Raw genomic sequence first — 18,458 nt, forward strand, 5'->3', positions numbered from 1 at the left:
CATTATCTCAGACATGTTTGAAGAATGCTACGTTGATTTTTTAAACTACCTTCGTGGTTGTATAACTCTTTCACTTCACATATTCATGCCAAGGACCGTGGGTTGACATCCTCATGTTACTATGTGTGTGTATTTCATTTTACGATGTGCCTAATTTTTACGCGGTTCCCTGTTGAAGAACATTGAGACTGATTCCAACTTTGTCATTATTATGAGCACTATTGAACCTCCTCATGAATACGTGTTTTCGCTACTTAGAATGCTCAGCGCATAATAGGCGCTCTGTAAATATTTACTGAGTGTTCCTATTTTTCTTTATTGAGGTCTGGTGGGGATAAGCAGATAGAACTTCCTGGATGCTTCTAGTCAAAATAATGAAAATCGGGGGGTCGGAGAAGGAAAGGAGAGACTCTGTGAAAGGTGGTTCTGTCCATGGTTAGAGCTTCTCCACCCCAAGAGAGACGACTTGCACTAAAAGACCCTTCTTCTCTTACAGCCATTGACCTGAGGCTTCGAGACGAAGACCTTGTGACCAGGGAGTTGGCGGAGATAACCTACACAGTTTTTAAGGAAATAGCCCATAGATTGACCTCCTCCAACCTTAAACAAATCTTCCGAAGAGTATTTAACTCTATCTACACAAAAAAACTGAAGCCTCTTTATAATTATAAGTGGTCCGACAACCCCACCCACAGTCCTGTGAGGATTAAGGAAACCAAGAATGACAAGGAAGCCCATATGGGTGAGAATTAGGAAACAGTTCAGTAAAGAATGAGATGTAGGTCTGTGGCTCAGAACACACCTCAGAAGAGAAATGATTTTCCTTTTCCTCTTGATAATGAGTCTATACATACATGCTTTTCTGAAGGATGCTAGAAGCCTTTCCTGTCACCTAATTCTCTGTTCAAATATCGAAATCCATTGCCTTCCTATGTTTAACAGTGATCGATTAATACAGCTGAAAAATCATATAAGCAAAGTGTTTGATGAGAAGCTCTTGGATTTTTATTTAATCGATAAGCATCTATTGAACACCTTCTAAGTACCAGGCACTATGCTAGGCAGTGGGGACATTTGGGTTCTATAAACAAGGTTCCTGTTCTCAGGAAGGTCGTGGTCTAGTGACACACCCGTGTGCCTGTTTCCATCCTTCTGGGACAAATACTGCCTCGAGCAGCACTGAGAACGGAAGAAATGGGACTCGCACGGAAGGAGGAAGGGAAGTAGGGAGATGTCATTTCTGGGGCAAGAAGAGTCCTGGGGGAAAGCAGGCGACTTTGTCATGGACACAGGTGGGCAGGGGAAGAATGGGGAGAGCTGAGTCCCGAGGGGAAGAGGACGCTGTGCTAATCACTTCAAACTTTCAAAATGAAAACTGGATAACCCACTCTCGTTAGTAGTGGCCCATGGCCCTCAGGAAGCAGTCGAACCCTGTCCAGACCCATCAGAAAGTCCCCAGTGATCTTGCTTGCTTGATCTTGCTTGACCTGTGGCTTGGGTTCATCACTGTATCTCCCTCCCACCCTGTCCTCCCCCCAACATCAGACCCTCCAGTTACAGGAAACGACTTGTAGTTAGCTGAAAGCCCAGGTGGTTCAGGTGTTGCGTCTTTGTAATACGCCCACTTGCAGTGCATGGATGTTTTCATTTCTCTGGTGTGGGGCAGCAGCCACTGCCTCTGCCTGGGGTCCTCCTTCAGCTGCTCTGACTTCTGTTGACAAAGGACACGAGCTTCTCCTGTGAGCTACGTACATCATCAACAGCTTGAATGGTAGAGGCCGCCGGAGAGTAACATACGTCCAAGACTGTGGGTTTTCCCCCTCCTCTCCCACTCCCACTGTACATGCCCCTTCCCTTCCCAACTGCGTGCCCTGCAAACGCCACGCTCCAGCATCCGAGTGAAGACAGCAGCCTTGCTGAGACTACGGAACCTCCAACTCCCTGCGGTCAAATCCCTGATGCTGCCTCTCTACTCAAACCCTGACCGATACCTGTGAGATGCATTTTCCAGACGCCTTTGATCAAGTAGGTTCACGTTGCTCCTATGTTTTGCCTTAGCGTTCCGTGTAGCTTTTATTGCATTTCCCCGCTTTTAGTGAAATCACTAATTTTTTTTCTCTCTCTCCGCCCCACAACATTGAAGTTTCTTGAAGGCAAGTATGTTTTACCCTCCGTGAAGTTCTCCGGCTCGGAACGGGTGCTCGACGAGCACGTGCCGGGTGAACGGGGTGCTCCATGAGCATGTGCCGGGTGAACGAGGCGCTAACAGGACACGTTCCACTCGTGCTTCAGTGAAAGTTTTCAGATGTTAATGAGTGTTACTTAATATTAACAATAATGAAAGAATGGATAATTTTAACTTACTCTTTAATCCATATTGCTTCATAATACCCAGATGTTCCAGACCTCACTTTTCAAAATCAGGGCAAATTTCTTTGCCCACCAGAAGACTTGAACAGACATTTCTGCAAAGAAGACATCCGGATGGCCAACAGACACATGAAAAAGTGCTCAGCATCCCTCAGCATCAGGGAAATACAAATAAAAACCACAGTGAGATCCCACCTCACACCAGTCAGAATGGCTAAAATTAACAAGTCAGGAAATGACAGGTGTTGACGAGGATGCAGAGAAAGGGGAACCCTCCTACCCTGTTGGTGGGAATGCAAGCTGGTGCAGCCACCCTGGGAAACAGCATGGAGGTTCCTCAAAATGTTGACGATAGAGCTACCCTACAACCCAGAAATCACACTACTATTTACCCTAAAGATACAAATAGAGTGATCTGAAGGGACACGTGCACCCGAATGTTCATAGCAGCAAAGTCCACAATAGCCAAAGTATGGAAAGAGCCTAGATGTCCATCAACAGATGAATGGATAAAGAAGATGTGGTGCATATATATGGTGGAATACTATGCAGCCTTCAAAAGAAATGAAATCTTGCCTTTTGCAATGACATGCATGGAACTGGAGGGTGTTACGCTGAGTAAAATAAGTTAATCACAGAAAGATAATCATCATATATGATCTCTCTGATATGAGGAGTTTAAGAGGCAGGGTGGGAGTTTGTGGGCAGTAGGGAAGGAAAAAATGAAACAAGATGGGATAGGGAGGGAGACAAACCATAAGAGACTCTTTTTTTTTTTTTTTTTTTAAGATTTTATTCATCTATCAGAGAGAGAGGGGGGAGAGAGCGAGCACAGGCAGACAGAATGGCAGGCAGAGGCAGAGGGAGAAGCAGGCTCCCCGCCGAGCAAGGAGCCCGATGTGGGACTCGATCCCAGGACTCTGGGATCATGACCTGAGCCGAAGGCAGCCGCTTAACCAACTGAGCCACCCAGGCGTCCCATGAGACTCTTAATCTCAGGAAACAAACTGAGGGTTGCTGGGGGTTGGGGGGTAAGAATAGGGTATTTAGGTGATGGACACTGAGGAGGGTCTGTGCTATGGTGAGTGCTGTGAATTGTGTAAGTCTGATGATTCTTAGACCCGTACCCCTGAAACAAATAACACATTATGGGTTGATATAAAAAATATATATTATATATAATACTATATATAATATAATATACATTATTTTAATCATAAGCCTACTAACATCTCAAAGTTGAGTCACTCTACAACTCTAATAGTTTGTGCTGCTGCATCTGAAAAAGTGAAGAATGTTTGTAAAATCAGATTAAAACAATGTTAAAAAAAAATTTTCCTGGCCCGCCTTCTAAACTTGCAAGATGCCTACTGTGATAGGCTAACTAGTAACCTTACCACAGAGATCCAATCCCTGATTCCCAGAATCTGCGAGTATGTTACCTTACATGGCAAAAGGAATTTTATATAAGTGGTTATTTAAAGGATCTTGAGATGGGGAGATTATCCTGGATTATCCGGGACACCAAATATAATTATAAGGTCTTTGCAAGGGGAGTTAGATCAGAGAGGAAAGAGATTTTTGGAGATGCAAGATGTTTGCCTTGAAGATGGAGATAGGGAACAGGAGCCAAGGAATGCAACTCTAGAAGCCAGAAAAGGGGAAGGAAATAGATTCCCTTCTGGAGCCTCAAGAGGGAGCACGATGTGACCTACACCTTGATCTTGGCCAGTAAAACTCATTTTTGACATCTGAACTCCAAAACTATAATATAAGTTGATGTTGTTTTAAGCCACTAAATTTGTGCTAAATTTGACAGAGTAGAAAAAGGAAGCGAACATACCTGGATTTCTTTTCTTTTTTTTTACGAACTCTTTTTTTTAAGATTTTATTTATTTATTTGACAGACAGAGATCACAAGTGGTCAGAAGGGCAGGCAGAGAGAGAGAGGAGGAAGCATGGTTCCCCGTTGAGCAGAGAGCCTGATGCGGGGCTCGATCCCAGGACCCTGAGATCATGACCTGAGCTGAAAGCAGAGGCTTTAACCCACTGAGCCACCCAGGCATCCCACACCTGGATTTCTATAAAACAAAGCAAACCGGGGCGCCTGTGTGGCTCAGTGGTTTAAGCCTCTGCCTTCAGCTCAGGTCATGATCTCAGGGTCCTGGGATCGAGCCCCACATCGGGCTCTCTGCTCAGCGGGGAGCCTGCTTCCCCCTCTCTCTCTCTGCCTGCCTCTCTGCCTACTTGTGATCTCTGTCTATCAAATAAATAAATAAATCTTTAAAAAAAAAAAAAAACAAAGCAAACCAAACCAAACTATAACTCTCCCCACTCCAAAAAACAAACAAACAAGCAGACTTAGCAATGAGTGTGATGGACCTTATATAAAGTTTGAGGTTTGAGGTTACTGCAAAAGATCTGATATTTTCTGATACTCCTGTACTAGACACTTTCTTCGAAGTGTGTGAGGCTCCGCCCCTCACTCAGCCTACAGTGTAGCCGCCTTCATCGCCACCTGGCGCTCTCTCCACCCGCTCCTTCCCATCGCCTTTCCCCTCTTTGTCGCACACCTACTCTGTGACGGGCGCTTTCTTACAATTATTTTATTTCATCTCCACAATAATTCTGGGAAAGAGAATTCTTGCCCCATCATGCAGACGGGGCACTGCCATACACTTTGTTAGCTTTGATATCTGTGCAGCTGGAGGGAGCTACTATGCAAGTAGTTCCCAGGGAGGTCACTAATCCAGAAATGACAACTGACCTCTATTTTGTACAACAAAATGATGGTGGCACCTGGTCAGAAAATATCCTCCTCCTGAGCAGCTTCTCTAACTCTCAATGTGTTCCCGTAGCACACTCTGCTTACTGTCCTCAAACAGAGTAATAATAATTGATAAAACTAAGCAGCTACGATATGCCAGACACCGTACAAAGCTCTTGGTTTGCACCATCCAAATTTGTTCTCCCAAATATCTTAAGAGCTGGCTATTACTACTGCTTCCATTGTACCTATAGGGAATCTGAGCCTCAGAGAGGTTGGGTACATCATCACCCACCTAAGGAGAGGTAGGTAGTACATTTGACCTCAAGAGCTCCAGACCCAGCACTCTTAATCACTACGCCATTGTATGTGCCTTTTATGGATCCATTTTTCCCACTGAGTATACGCTGGAATTACTTGGACTGTTTGGTTTTGCTTTTTGTTTTGTTTTGTTTAAAATAACAATAAGCAGACGTCAATCTAAACCATTTACATCAGAATCTTTGTGCCAAAAGCCTGGGCATTAGTGTTTTTTAAGAACCCAGGTGGATCTAGAGGGAAGACAGTACTGTAAATCAATGCATCATTTTGTCCCGGAGACTGGGTTTAGACATTTCTGTCTCTTGGTATCCAGCACTGTGTCTGACGTGCGGAGAAAAACTTGATAAAGTTTAGTATTTATTACACAGTAGGAACCAATCAGACAGGAATCAATCATTTATAAACAAACATTTATTCAGTGTCTAGTGCACACAAGGCACTATACTGGGGAATAACTATATAAATTAAACATTTCCAGATACACGATTCTAATATTTCCAGTCCTTCCTTCCACAGTAGGGTGAGCAGCAGGGGAAGAGTCTATTTCCCTGTAAAAAGGAAAAGTATCTGAATTCTAAATAGAGTTACTGTTTAGGCCAGCACGGTCAGGATTCTAAACATCTGACAAAGTAAAAATAGAAAATTCACTATACTTACATTAATTGGTTTACTTTCTGGTATATCTTGCTTTCTTTGCAATTTCTACATAGACACTGCTGCCAAGTCAATGCGCAGTGAGTGGTGTGCGTGGTCTTGAGGCAGCAACGCCATATAGTAGTCACGTGGGGAAACAGGAAGGCACATCATTTGGTGAAGAATGTGTCACCGTGGTCCCAGCAAGGAAGTGTCACAGTGGTCCTAGAGCCCTTCGGCAATCAGTGTGAACCACTACCACAACGTCTCCCTCTTGGGATAACCGTGGAGGAACCTAGGCCTGAACTGAGGAGACATGAGGTTGAGTCCTGTCTTCTGTGCTTACTAGCTCGAAGTTCTAAATAACCCATTTCAGGTTCTCTTTCTGTGAAAGGGGTTAATATTCTCCACGCAAGCTCAGGATTACTATGAGGATTTAATGGTATAATTATATAGGAACACCTCATAAAATATTGTGTATAAACAAATCATGGGGTCAGTAAGGCCAGTTATTTCCCCTGATTCAGATTCCTGAGTTTGTAGGTTATTCCCAGAAGCCTCTGAGCTGGGAGAGATGTTCTCTCCAGGCACCTTCCCCCAGCCCTGGCTATGCAAGCCGTGGGGACTAAGACGATCAGCAGCTGGGTGACCTTCCACAGCAGAGCTCCCTCCCTGCACTCTGCACCCTCAGCTGACATCCCACTGACTTGGAGTTCATCACTGGAAGTCTCGCTCTGCCTACAGGATCCCCCAGGGAAAACCCAGGCGTATGGTTCTCCTGGTAAGTCTTCGGTAAGTCTTCAGTAAATCCTGGTTGTTCTAAGCATAAAACTCTAACTCCTGAGCTTGGCCAGCCTTCCCTCTCCCGGGCATGCTTACCTCTCCAACCTCATCTGTCCCAGCCGCCTCCTACTACGTACGCTGCTGTCCTAAGGAACTACTTGCAGTTGTCCCAACACAGTGATCAGGAGCAAGGACTCTAGAACAAGGCGGCCTGGACTCCGCCACTTGTTAGCCACATGGGTGCAGGCAGGGTCACTGACAACTTTGTGTCTCAGTTTCCTCCTCTATAAAATGGGATAACAACTGTACCCAACTCTTAACATTTGAAGACATTAATTTAACTTGCCCTAAGATAGTTAGCTTAGACCACTTAAGTAGACTAGGCAGTCTAAGTCTACTCAGTAGACTACTTTAGTTACTTAAGTTGCTATTTAACTTAGTACTTAACTTACTACTTAAATAATTACTTAAGTAGACTGTCTAGTCTACTTATGTGGTCTATACTTACTATGGTAGGTTAGTTAATAGATTAATTGTTACAGTGATTAATAGTTAATCATTCCTGAATATTACTATTTTTATTATTGTTCCTGCCCTTACAACTTTCCTCTTCCCCTTTCCCCTTATAAATAGCGTCGAGAGCCCCCATTTATCACAAGCCTTTAAAGATTTCAAAGTACCACCCCCAGGAATTTCTAACATAGTGTTTTTATTATTCCAACTTTATAGATGTAAAAGGTGAGGCCCAGAATCCAAGTCGAGTGATTTCAGCCTGCTTCATCCGCAGACGTTTCTACTTCACTAATTCCCCCTTCATCTGGGGAGTCCGCCGTTTCATCACCTCTTCCTGGAGCCCTGCCTTGGCCTCCTGAGACTAGCAGAGGCGGTGTCCTGCGCTCCCAGGAAGAGGCACAATATGACAGCAGATTTCCACTGCCGCATTCAAATGTTCTGTCCACTAGCTAAGATCCCTCGAGAAAAGGAATCTTTTTTATTCATTTTTTAATTCATTCGAATTCATTATTCATTTCTGTGCCTGTTTCCATGAAAGACTGAACGTAGACTCAAGCAATGAGACGGCTATGGGGCCTGAGGAGAGGGTTCTGCCAAAGGGAGAGAAGTTCGTGAGTAGCCAAAGCCAAAGAAATGCAAAGGCAGCTTTAGCTCACTTGGGAGCAGCAACTGCCTTTGGCCAGATGCCCCTGGGCTGGGACCTACGGCCTGCATTGCCATTTGGGGTCAAGAAGGCACAGCCCGCGACCCCAACACATCTTCTGTCCGGGCAGCCAGTCTTCCCTGAAATGCAGTCAAAGCCTTTCGCATCGGAAGGGGAACTGACAAGTACAAAGTGTGCTAATCCGTGGACAAGTGCCTTCATATAAATTCTAACTCCTGCAATTCTCATGATAACAATTTAAGGCAAACTTTATTAACACAAGCTTGCACATGAAGACAGCGTCTAAGATTGGACTAAGGTCAGAGAAAGTGCCAGGCAGCGCAGGATTCACACACAGCTCTGCAGGACTCCCCAGAGCTGGCTCCTCCCAGAACGTGGCTGGAGGTTCTCTGGCCTCCTCCTCTAGCGCTGTGACATACTGTCCACAAGACCCTTAAATGCAAAAGTTATCTGGTATGCGGGTTAAGAAGTCAACAGTAACCGAGTTGCATAACAGTGTGCCTGTTGAAAGTGAAAGATAAAGGGAAAAACAAACCAAATGCCCATCAACAGATAAATGAATAAACAAAATGTGTTTTATCCATACAACAGAATATTATCCAGCCATAAAAAGGAATGGAGTACGATACATGCTATGACATGGTTGAATCTTAAAAATATTAATGCAAGATAGTTGGGAAGAAAGGCAGACAGGGACAAGCCCCCCCCCCTTAATGGAAACCACCCTTAAAAAGCCAAGTTTATTGAGTGATAGTACAAAGCTCCCAAAGACGGAAGGGACCCGAGAGGGTTGCCACCAGAATTTTCTAGGTCTAGAAACTTTTATGGGTTTGTTGGTGGGCTGTTTTGTTCTGATTAACCCTCCATGAGGGTTTCCTTAACCTCCATTAAGGGTGGTTTCCATTAAGGGGCCAGTGGGGGCTCTGCTGTTCTCAAACATTTGACAAATTACTTGTTATCTTAATAAAACTCTTCTGTATGGGCAAAGAAAAAACTTCAGTGTTTTTCAGAGTAAATGATAGTCTTGGAAGGTTGGTTCTTCACTGGTTCCAACTGATCGCAACGATGGATGTCTTTAATTCATCAACCCGTAATTAAAACAATTTTATTTAATCATCTTCTAGACTAGTATTTATCATCCAACATGCCACATCTCTGTTTACTTCCAGTATTATGTGAAAGTGACCATTTTTATTGTTATTTCATTTGATTAAATAGTCCCAACCATTCTTACAAGTGGAAGCTGATGGAAGCTATTACTAGAACCTCAGCTGGGTATATTGTCCAGAACAGCTATACCCGGCTTCTCTATGTGACCCGGGCTTTTTCACAACTCCGGGAGTGGGGCTCCTATGAGCACAGAAGGAAACGGAATCCCTTTTTTATGACCTATCCTCAGAAGTCACAAAATGCCACTTCTGCTGTAGCCATAGCAACCCAGATGTTTGGGGAAGGAGCTTGGAACCCATCATTCATGAGGAGAGGTGTCACGGTAAGGTTGTAGGAAGAGCACGGAGGATTGGGGGTAACATTGCACCCATTTGGGGAGAATGCTGTCTGCCACAGTCCCACGGTTTGTAGCCTTGCAGAGTTAAGAAAGCTGACTGCTGCTGCACTCCAACCAGAAGGCCCTACAAGCGGAGTAAAATCAGTGCTACTATCATGTAAAAGCAGAAAGCTTCTGTCGCAGATGGAGTTTGCAATTTCTCAAATTTCCTCACAGCAGGAGCCATCTAAAAAGATAGCACCGAAGGCTATAGGAAAAAGATCAGAATTTTCACGTGTAAAAAGCACGTCTTCCCAAGATCTTTAGCTGTTGTTTCTTCTGTGTGGAAATGACTGGAAGCAAACAGAAAGCAGACCCGCAAATCTGAATAGAAGAAATTGGTCAAAGGAGCCCCAAGCCTGGCCTGTAACAGCTTTCAAGTGCTGGAGTAATCTCAGGGCACTCAAACGCCCACCAAAATAAGCGGACTTCGAAAGCTGGGCAAACTCCTAGAAGTGCATCCATCATAATCCTCACTTTGGAGAGGAAAGATCCAGGTCCACAGAGGACAATGGACAAGAGAGATTCTCCCAGAAAGCAGAGTCAAATCGGGAATTTCCAGACTGACCGACCATCGAGCTCACCCCTGTGCTTGGGCCCAGAGTCCTCCCCACGTCCACAAGCAGACTCTGATGATAGCGACGGGCCGGCGACCACCACATCCCCCACCCTCCTTTCTCCGAACGGTAGTTTCTTCCCACGTTTACCTGCTCCTTCGCCACTGCAGTGTACTCAGTGGTTGGAGGTAGATGACGTCCTTTCTGCCTCCTGGAATGTGGTCACTCTATTGCGAAGGAAAGAGCCATGATGTGTAACCACCATGAGAAGCAAAAAGACAGAAAGGAGCCTGAGCCCTAGTGGGTCATTAAGGGAGTGGATATAAAGGGGAAGAGGGACACGACGATAAAGATTTGTCCCAAATTTCTGTTATTTTACTTCAACTCCAAGGAGTTAAAGCCTGAGGAACTGATGTGAAGTACTTGGCACAGTTCTTGGCATACATTAAGCAGTAAATGTTACCTACTGCACAGAAGATTATTCACAAGCACAAATTCTACGATGCAACACATTTAGTTACTCTATATTAACTGTATTTTTGTACAATAACTTAATTTTTGTCACAAGCCCCTTTCCCACCCAGTGACAGAAGCCTTCTCGGTCCGTTCAGGGGGTTGTCCCCCGTTGGTCCTGCAGGCAGGATGCCAAAGGGCTCAGGTAGCTCCAAGACAGCAGGTGCTCTGGGGACAAGAAAGTGGGTGTAGCTGGCCTTTGCTCAGCATCCCCACAATGACACCGGCTGACCCGACCTCCCCACAATGACATCGGCTGACCCGACCCCATGTCTGTCAGGGGTTCTGTCAGTCAGCTCTTAGGTCATCCCTGGGCGCTATTCATTCCCATCTCAAGACCTCATGACGCTCAGCTGTCTCAGCCACTCAGGGCCTCTCTGACGTAGGAGAAAACCTGTTTCTTCTTCCAAACACCAACTGTGGGACATTAGATGGGGCGCCCAAGGCACTTCGCCTTTTATACTCCACTGTCCCCACCTCCTGCTGGACCAGGGAAGCTCTGGGGTCCTATCGGCCTCTTCCCTGCATCTGTAAGGATGGGTGGAGGCTTAGATCCTTTCTCCCCCAGACCTGTGGACCCCTGGAGTGCATTCATCCCTCTCTCCCGTCGAGAGAATTTACGGGACGCGTGGCCGGAACCACACTTCCCAGTTCTTTCTCCCGCAGTAAGGAGACAGGTCCACTGGCAGTGGTATTCTTTCAGATCTTTTGTGTATGCCCAGAGCTTACAGGGCAGTTCTTATGTATTCTGCGTTCTTTTCCCCCTGAGGACACCAAATTGCTAAGGTTTGGAGGGAAAGGATCATAAAGTTCAGGAGTTACTAAGAACAATGAAATCTTTAGTATCAAAATATTGTCCCACTACATAGTTATTATCATTGGTCACATTTACTGTGAATTCATTGATTCAAAGGGGCTTTGTAGAGCAGTAATTAAGCACCACGACTCTGGAGGCTGCTGGCTCGGGCTCAGGCCCCAGCTGCACTACCTGCTGTCTGACCGTGGGTGATTGTTTTTAGCACTTTGATTCCTTCATCTGTGCCACGGACACGATCACAGTACGTCTCTTACGGTGCTGTTTTAGGCATTTTGAATGAGCTAACTAGTGTCAGAACAAACTATGTCAGGACCGCGCACATAGGAAACGCCATTTGTTTGCCGCTGGGACTGTCAAGCTTGTCGTGTTCTTCCAGCGTGTGGCAGCGGTCCCTTACCGAACACGGGCGACTGGTTCTGATTATGGGAGAAAACAAGCACCGTGTCTCTTCTAAATGAACAGGTTATATGTGAGCCTGTTAAGATGACACCATAATCTCTACTCTTGCAAGCATTAAAGGCACATACGGGACATGAACTTAGAACTAGGGAACCATATGCAGGTGGGAAAGGCTGGCTATCGTCGTTTCCGCACTCAGTTTATTTTTATCCCATCAAGTACCTCTCTGCTAGCACAAGGCCCTGCTCTTGAAACTGGGAGCACAGCCTGGACTCGAGGTCCCCTCAGTCTGGTGGAGAAAGACAAACATAAGTGAACTGAGGAAGAACAAGCAGCTGCCAAAATGGTACCACGTCTCTGCGAAAACAACCCTCCTCCTCTGCCTGTTCTGTAAGACATTCTAGAGTCTTTCTGGAACCCCGGACACCTGCTTCCAGACAACAGAGAAAAATTCTTCAAACCCAGCGATGCTGTACAGGGTGGGTAGGGGGAGATGAAGGAAACCTCTTCCAAGAATCACCACATCAGGGGAGGGAGACACAGAGGCCACGGAGAGGTCATCCTGCGCAGTCTCCCACGGCTTGTGATCCACGGAAACGTTCCCCTAGTTGTGGTTTCGTGGTGTTTCGGTGGCAATAGTGCCCCCTACCTGGGTATCAGGCAAAATGGCACGTACACCTCTTCGGGTGGCCAGCCCCTGGCTGGGATGTAGGTAGTGTTGTCGTTAGTGTGCGCTGGAGGAAAGTAAGACTCGGTGAAGTGACCCGCCCACTGCCACAGACACTGTCATTCCTCCCTAGAGCTCTGACGTGTGCACAGAGAACCGCAGGACACGTACTGCCACATAAATGAAAACAGTCTCCAGTAGATTTGTGGCCTCAAAGCAAGCACAGCCTAATAACCATTAGTCCTCTGAAAACCTCAAAAAGCTTCATATGGTTTAACTCTTCCTTGGGCTGTAATAAAATTAAAAAGCCCAAATCCACTTCCTGGTGAATGAGTAAAAACTGGACTCTCTCGGCACAGTGAGGGCGAAGCGGACACATGTACCGGGTTTTCAGCTCACGTTGCTCCTGAGTGTCTCACTGGGTGTCGGGCACTCTTCCAAGGGCTGGGGATGCAGCAGCAAAGGAAGCCAAAAGGATCTTTGCCTTTATGAAGCCTATGTCTAGCAGAAGAAGAAAAGAGAAGAAGAGAAGAGAAAAGAAAAAAGAAAAGAGGGGAGAGGGAAGGAGGAAAAGAGAGGGAGCAAGAAAGGCAGGAAGGAAAGCAGGAAGGTGCCGGAGGTTCCGGTGCGGAACCATAGATCGGTGAGGGGAGCGTGGTGAGAGCGAGCCACTCCACGCAGCCTCTCCTGCTCCGCCCATGTCTAATGGTGCAACCAGAAAAGGCCATCGCGGTGCCGGATGCATCCCAACAGCACTCTTTCCGTGTCCAGGAGATCATGGCTAACAGAGCTGCTCTTCTTGGAGAGGCTGGGATGAACGAGTTGAGTCTCTTTGCTTTGAGAAAGACAGTGACATGGGGGACTAGGAAAGTTCCAGATGGGAGGCTTCTCCTACACGGATTGGTAATATCCTGTTATTGCTAAAGCTGTTTACCTTAGGAGGTCCAGACAATCTGGCAAGTACCCCACTGGGAGGAGGAATTGGACAGCTCTCCCTTTGCCGAGTCACTTACCAGTTCCACAAACACACCAAGTTGCATGCCAGATTCTTTGCCTGTGAACTCTCCACCCACAGAATTTCACTGCCATAGGAAACTGAGTTTATAGGGGAGGGAAAGTCATGGGATAATAGCGCAGACACATCAGATCATGCTTCAGAGAACATTTGTTTTTAAACAGGCCTATATTTATGCAAACCAGGCTTCAGAGATTTTATTTTATGGTTTGAAATAAAAAACCACTTTCACATTTATTATTTCATGATCATTTTTTATAAAGGACATTTAGGAAGCATATTGTAAACGGATCCCTCAACTGCCTTCAACGTGTTAAATTTCAGTTTCTTACTACATCGTGAAATTGGTCTTCAGGCAGTTCCTTCGTATTTGTGCTCTGCTTTCCTTTATCTCATGACCTTCAACCCCTCACCCCCTCAGTCCCACAGGTGCACCCTGGGTCCTCTCATCACCAGGAATTACTCCACCACTCGTACCTTATTTTCAAGCAATCCTGCTTCGGGACCCGCACCTCTTATATTTCTAGAACCCGGAAACTTCTCTAGACTTTCTTAGGGTTACCGTAACAAAGTACCACAGACTGGGTGTCTTCAACAACAGAAATTATTTCCTTACAGTTGTGGAGGCTGGGAAGTCCCAGATGAAGATGAGGCAGGTTTGATTTCTTCTGACGCTGCTCTCTGCTGGCTTAGTCAGGTTCTCCAGAGTAGAACCAATAGGGTATTTGTAGGTACAGGAGATTTGTTATAGGAATTGGCTCTTATAATTATGGAGGCCAAGAAGTCCCACAATTTGCTGTCTGCAAGCTGGAAAACCAGGACTGAGAACCAGAAGCTCCAATGTTTGAGGGCAAGAGTTGGACATTCCAGCTGAAAAAGAGAGAGCAGATTTAGCCTTCCTCCATGTTTTTGTTCTATTCAGGCCCCCGATGGCCTGGATGGTGGATGGCCTCCTTGGTGAGGGGAATCTTGACTTACTTTACTGATTCAGTACTAACCAGAAACTCTTACAGACACACCGAGAAGTCATGTTTTACCAGCTATCTGGGCCTCACTTATCCCAGGCAAGTTGAGATGTAAAGTTAATTTTCACAGCTGCTTTTTTTGTCTTCACATGGTCCTTCTTCTATGTGTCTGTGCCATAGCTGCTTTCCTTAGAGGATGCCAGTCATATGGGACCAGAGGCCATCCCATGACTTCATGTAAGCTTTATTACTTCCTTAAAGAAGCTGTCTCCAAATACAGTCACATTCTGAGGTACTGGGGTTAGGATTTGAACAAAGGAATCTGGGGCAACACAATTCATCCCATAACCTTCGTTCCTACCACACCAGGTCTCCACTTTATTGGGACATTCAGACCCTTGAGCCCATCCCCTTACATGTTCATTTCCTTCTCTGCACAGCCTAGGACTCTTGTCTTCCATTTCAGCGACCTTCCTAACAAAAGAAACGATACCACAGCCTTCTTCCGGTGACGTTCTAAGAAGACACAAATGTTGGCTCAATTCACCTGTTACATAACTGAACGATTGTGAATTCGCTCTTTGGTGAAGCACAGATCAGAGACTATGCCAGGTGGGATTGTCAGCTGAAGGAAACTTGATCAGATGCAAATAAGGAATCATGGGTAATAAATTCCAAAGCTGTGACTGCCCAGCGGTAGGTGAGTGGGTTTCTTTTTTTTTTTTTCTTTTCAGCATAATAGTATTCATTGTTTTTGCACCACACCCAGTGCTCCGTGCAATACGTGCCCTCCTTAATACCCACCACCTGGTACCCCAACCTCCCACCCCCCTCCCCTTCAAAACCCTTAGGTTGTTTTTTAGAGTCCATAGTCTCTCATGGTTCACCTCCCCTTCCAATTTCCCTCAACTCCCTTCTCCTCTCCATCTCCCCTTGTCCTCCATGTTACTTGTTATGCTCCACAAATTAGTGAAACCATATGATAATTGACTCTTTCTGCTTGACTTATTTCACTCAGCATAATCCCTTCCAGTCCCGTCCATGTTGATACAAAAGTTGGGTATTCATCCTTTCTGATGGAGGCATAATACTCCATAGTGTACATGGACCACATCTTCCTTATCTATTCGTCCGTTGAAGGGCATCTTGGTTCTTTCCACAGTTTGGCGACCGTGGCCATTGCTGCTATAAACATTGGGGTACAGATGGCCCTTCTTTTCATTACATCTGTATCTTTGGGGTAAATACCCAGTAGTGCAATGGCAGAGTCATAGGGAAGCTCTATTTTTAATTTCTTGAGCAATCTCCACACTGTTCTCCAAAGAGGCTGCACCAAATTGCATTCCCACCAACAGTGGAAGAGGGTTCCCCTTTCTACACATCCCCTCCAACACATGTTGTTTCCTGTCTTGCTAATTTTGGCCATTCTAACTGGTGTAAGGTGGTATCTCAATGTGGTTTTAATTTGAACCTCCCTGATGGCTAGTGATGATGAACATTTTTTCATGTGTCTGATAGCCATTTGTATGTCTTCATTGGAGAAGTGTCTGTTCATATCTTCTGCCCATTTTTTGATGTGATTATCTGTTTTGTATGTGTTGAGTTTCAGGAGTTCTTTATAGATCCTGGATATCAACCTTTTGTCTGTACTGTCATTTGCAAATATCTTCTCCCATTCCGTGGGTTGCCTCTTTGTTTTGTTGACTGTTTCCTTTGCTGTGCAGAAGCTTTTGATCTTGATGAAGTCCCCAAAGTTCATTTTCGCTTTTGTTTCCTTTGTCTTTGGAGACATATCTTGAAAGAAGTTGCTGTGGCTGATATCAAAGAGGTTACTGCCTATGTTCTCCTCTAAGATTCTGATGGATTCCTGTCTCATGTTGAGGTCTTTTATCCATTTTGAGTTTATCTTTGTGTACAGTGTAAGAGAATGGTTGAGTTTCATTCTTCTACATATAGATGTCCAATTTTCCCAGCAACATTTATTGAAGAGACTGTCTTTTTTCTACTGTATATTCTTTCCTGCTTTGTCAAAGATTATTTGACCATAGAGCTGAGGTCCATATCTGGGCTCTCTACTCTGTTCCACTGGTCTATGTGTCTGTTTTTATGCCAGTACCATGCTGTCTTGGTGATCACAGCTTTTTTTTTTTTTTTTTTGTAGTAAAGCTTGAAATCAGATAACGTGTTGCTGCCAGTCTTCTTTTTTAGGTTAGGATAAATATTCAGAAAGGGGAGTTTTGTCATCCCATGTAAAGGTGGGTATAAGGTCATGCATGTGTACCTGGGAAGCGCGCCCATACATGTATCGCATGTCGTGTCATTAACAAGGCAGTGTGTGTTCCTCTTTAGGCAGGCAGAGATTTTAACATTATGATGGGATTACTTTAATCTGTGCACCCTCCATAATCCATCTGTACAGGTGTGAGTCTGTGGTCAAGCCCAAACTGGTGGGCCACTGGAGCTTTCCCTGTTGTTTCCACTAAAAGATACGGTTAACATTTAAGTGAAGAAGGGAGGAGTCAGGGGAGGTCTTGCTGGTGATCGTTTTAACCTCATTAACCCTGTGGGGCACAGTTTCAGTTGTATGTCCCTTTTCAATCCTAAATCCTAGATGGACATTGCTTCTGGAGAAGAATCACACAAGTACCCAAAAGGAGCTACAGCAGATGAACAAGTTACAGTCTAGTAGAGATGTGCACTCCTTAAAGCCAACTCATCTCCTGGGGCCCCAGGCAAGACAAGTAGATAGTTCCTGCCTCTACCACTTTCCCAAAGTTTCTCCCTACACCACTTGCCCCCTCATTCTCAACAGATGACTTTGCTTCTATATCACAGAAAAAATAAATGCCATCATCCAAGAAACTGCTCAGCGCTATGTTACAGATCCATAAACATTTGCTTCTAGTCCCTTTATCACCCCCAATCTATTTGATTTGGAATCTATTTGATTCCAAAACTCTTGTGTTCTGTTTCTCTCAGGGGGAGGAGGTAGGAGAAGTGGCGGGAGAAAAGGAAAAAGGTGTTATCAGATGGTTATTTCTAATCTGTAGCCAAGCATAAAAATAAAAACAAAATTTGTGTTCATGTTTAAATACAAAGTTTTACATTTATTTATTTTGTTTTAGGAGCTTTAATATAAAACCGTATCCTATCCAGTGCTATTAAAATTATGTAGGTTTCTACACCGTATCGTATGCCTGAAGCTAATAAAACACTGAATGTTAGCTACGGCAGGATTACAATAGAAAACTTAATACCAAAATTTAAAAAATAAAATCATCAGGGACAAATGAAAAATATGTATTTTCCTTCTTTCTTGAGAGGATATTGTAAGATCTCAGGAAAGTTATGGGTCAAGCTTGAAAACTAAAACCTACCCCTGGAGGTTGAGCAGCGGTTGGGTGTGTGCATGTGAAGCAGATACGGGCTGGGCCACGGTCCTCAAGCTGTTTTGTAGGGCCAAGGTGGAAGCCTATCCCACTAGGTATCCACCATGTAGCATTTGGATAAGGATTCCAGGAGTCCCCGGCACATCCCATCAGGCTTCGCCTTCCTTTTCGGCTTTTTCCCAGCTCTTTGCTTCTTCTTAAACTCATAAAAAAAAAAATCTTTCTTGCTTCTGTTTGTTGGCTCCTTGTGTGCAGTTTCATGAGGCAATCACATAGGAATCACTTTTCTCTCATACCACTGTCAGCTTCGAGCTGTCAAAATGATAGAACTTAACTCGGCCATCACATCTGAAGCAGAGGAGAAAGTCAGGAAAGCTTAGCTGCCAACTTGGAGAAGGTTTAGATCGTGCGTGTGAGATTTTATGACTCACTCCTATTTTTCACAGTACAAATTTACCTTCTCAACCGAGAAAAAAGATTCATTTCTAAGCATTCACTCTGCATTACTGCAGATCTACATATTGCTAACATGAAAAATC

At 44.9% G+C, this 18,458-nt stretch overlaps 1 protein-coding gene across 3 annotated transcripts in view; it reads left to right on the forward strand.

Annotated features, from left to right (window-relative positions):
- MROH9 (maestro heat like repeat family member 9) overlaps positions 1–15,208 on the forward strand; it is a 98,877-nt gene extending 83,669 nt beyond the window's left edge. For 2 of the 3 annotated variants that reach the window (XM_032317467.1, XM_032317468.1), the window contains one exon: positions 497–1,620. In XM_032317467.1, coding sequence (XP_032173358.1) covers positions 497–753 — 257 coding nt within the window. In that variant the 3' untranslated portion in view covers positions 754–1,620. Of the gene's footprint in view, positions 1–496; positions 2,026–14,710 lie in introns of those variants that run through there. The other variant, XR_004279981.1, reaches the window with a different exon arrangement.
- The last annotated feature ends 3,250 nt before the right edge of the window (positions 15,209–18,458 follow it).

Source organism: Mustela erminea, chromosome 17 (genome assembly GCF_009829155.1).
Source record: "Mustela erminea isolate mMusErm1 chromosome 17, mMusErm1.Pri, whole genome shotgun sequence".
In the NCBI taxonomy this organism is placed as follows: Eukaryota; Metazoa; Chordata; class Mammalia; order Carnivora; family Mustelidae; genus Mustela; species Mustela erminea.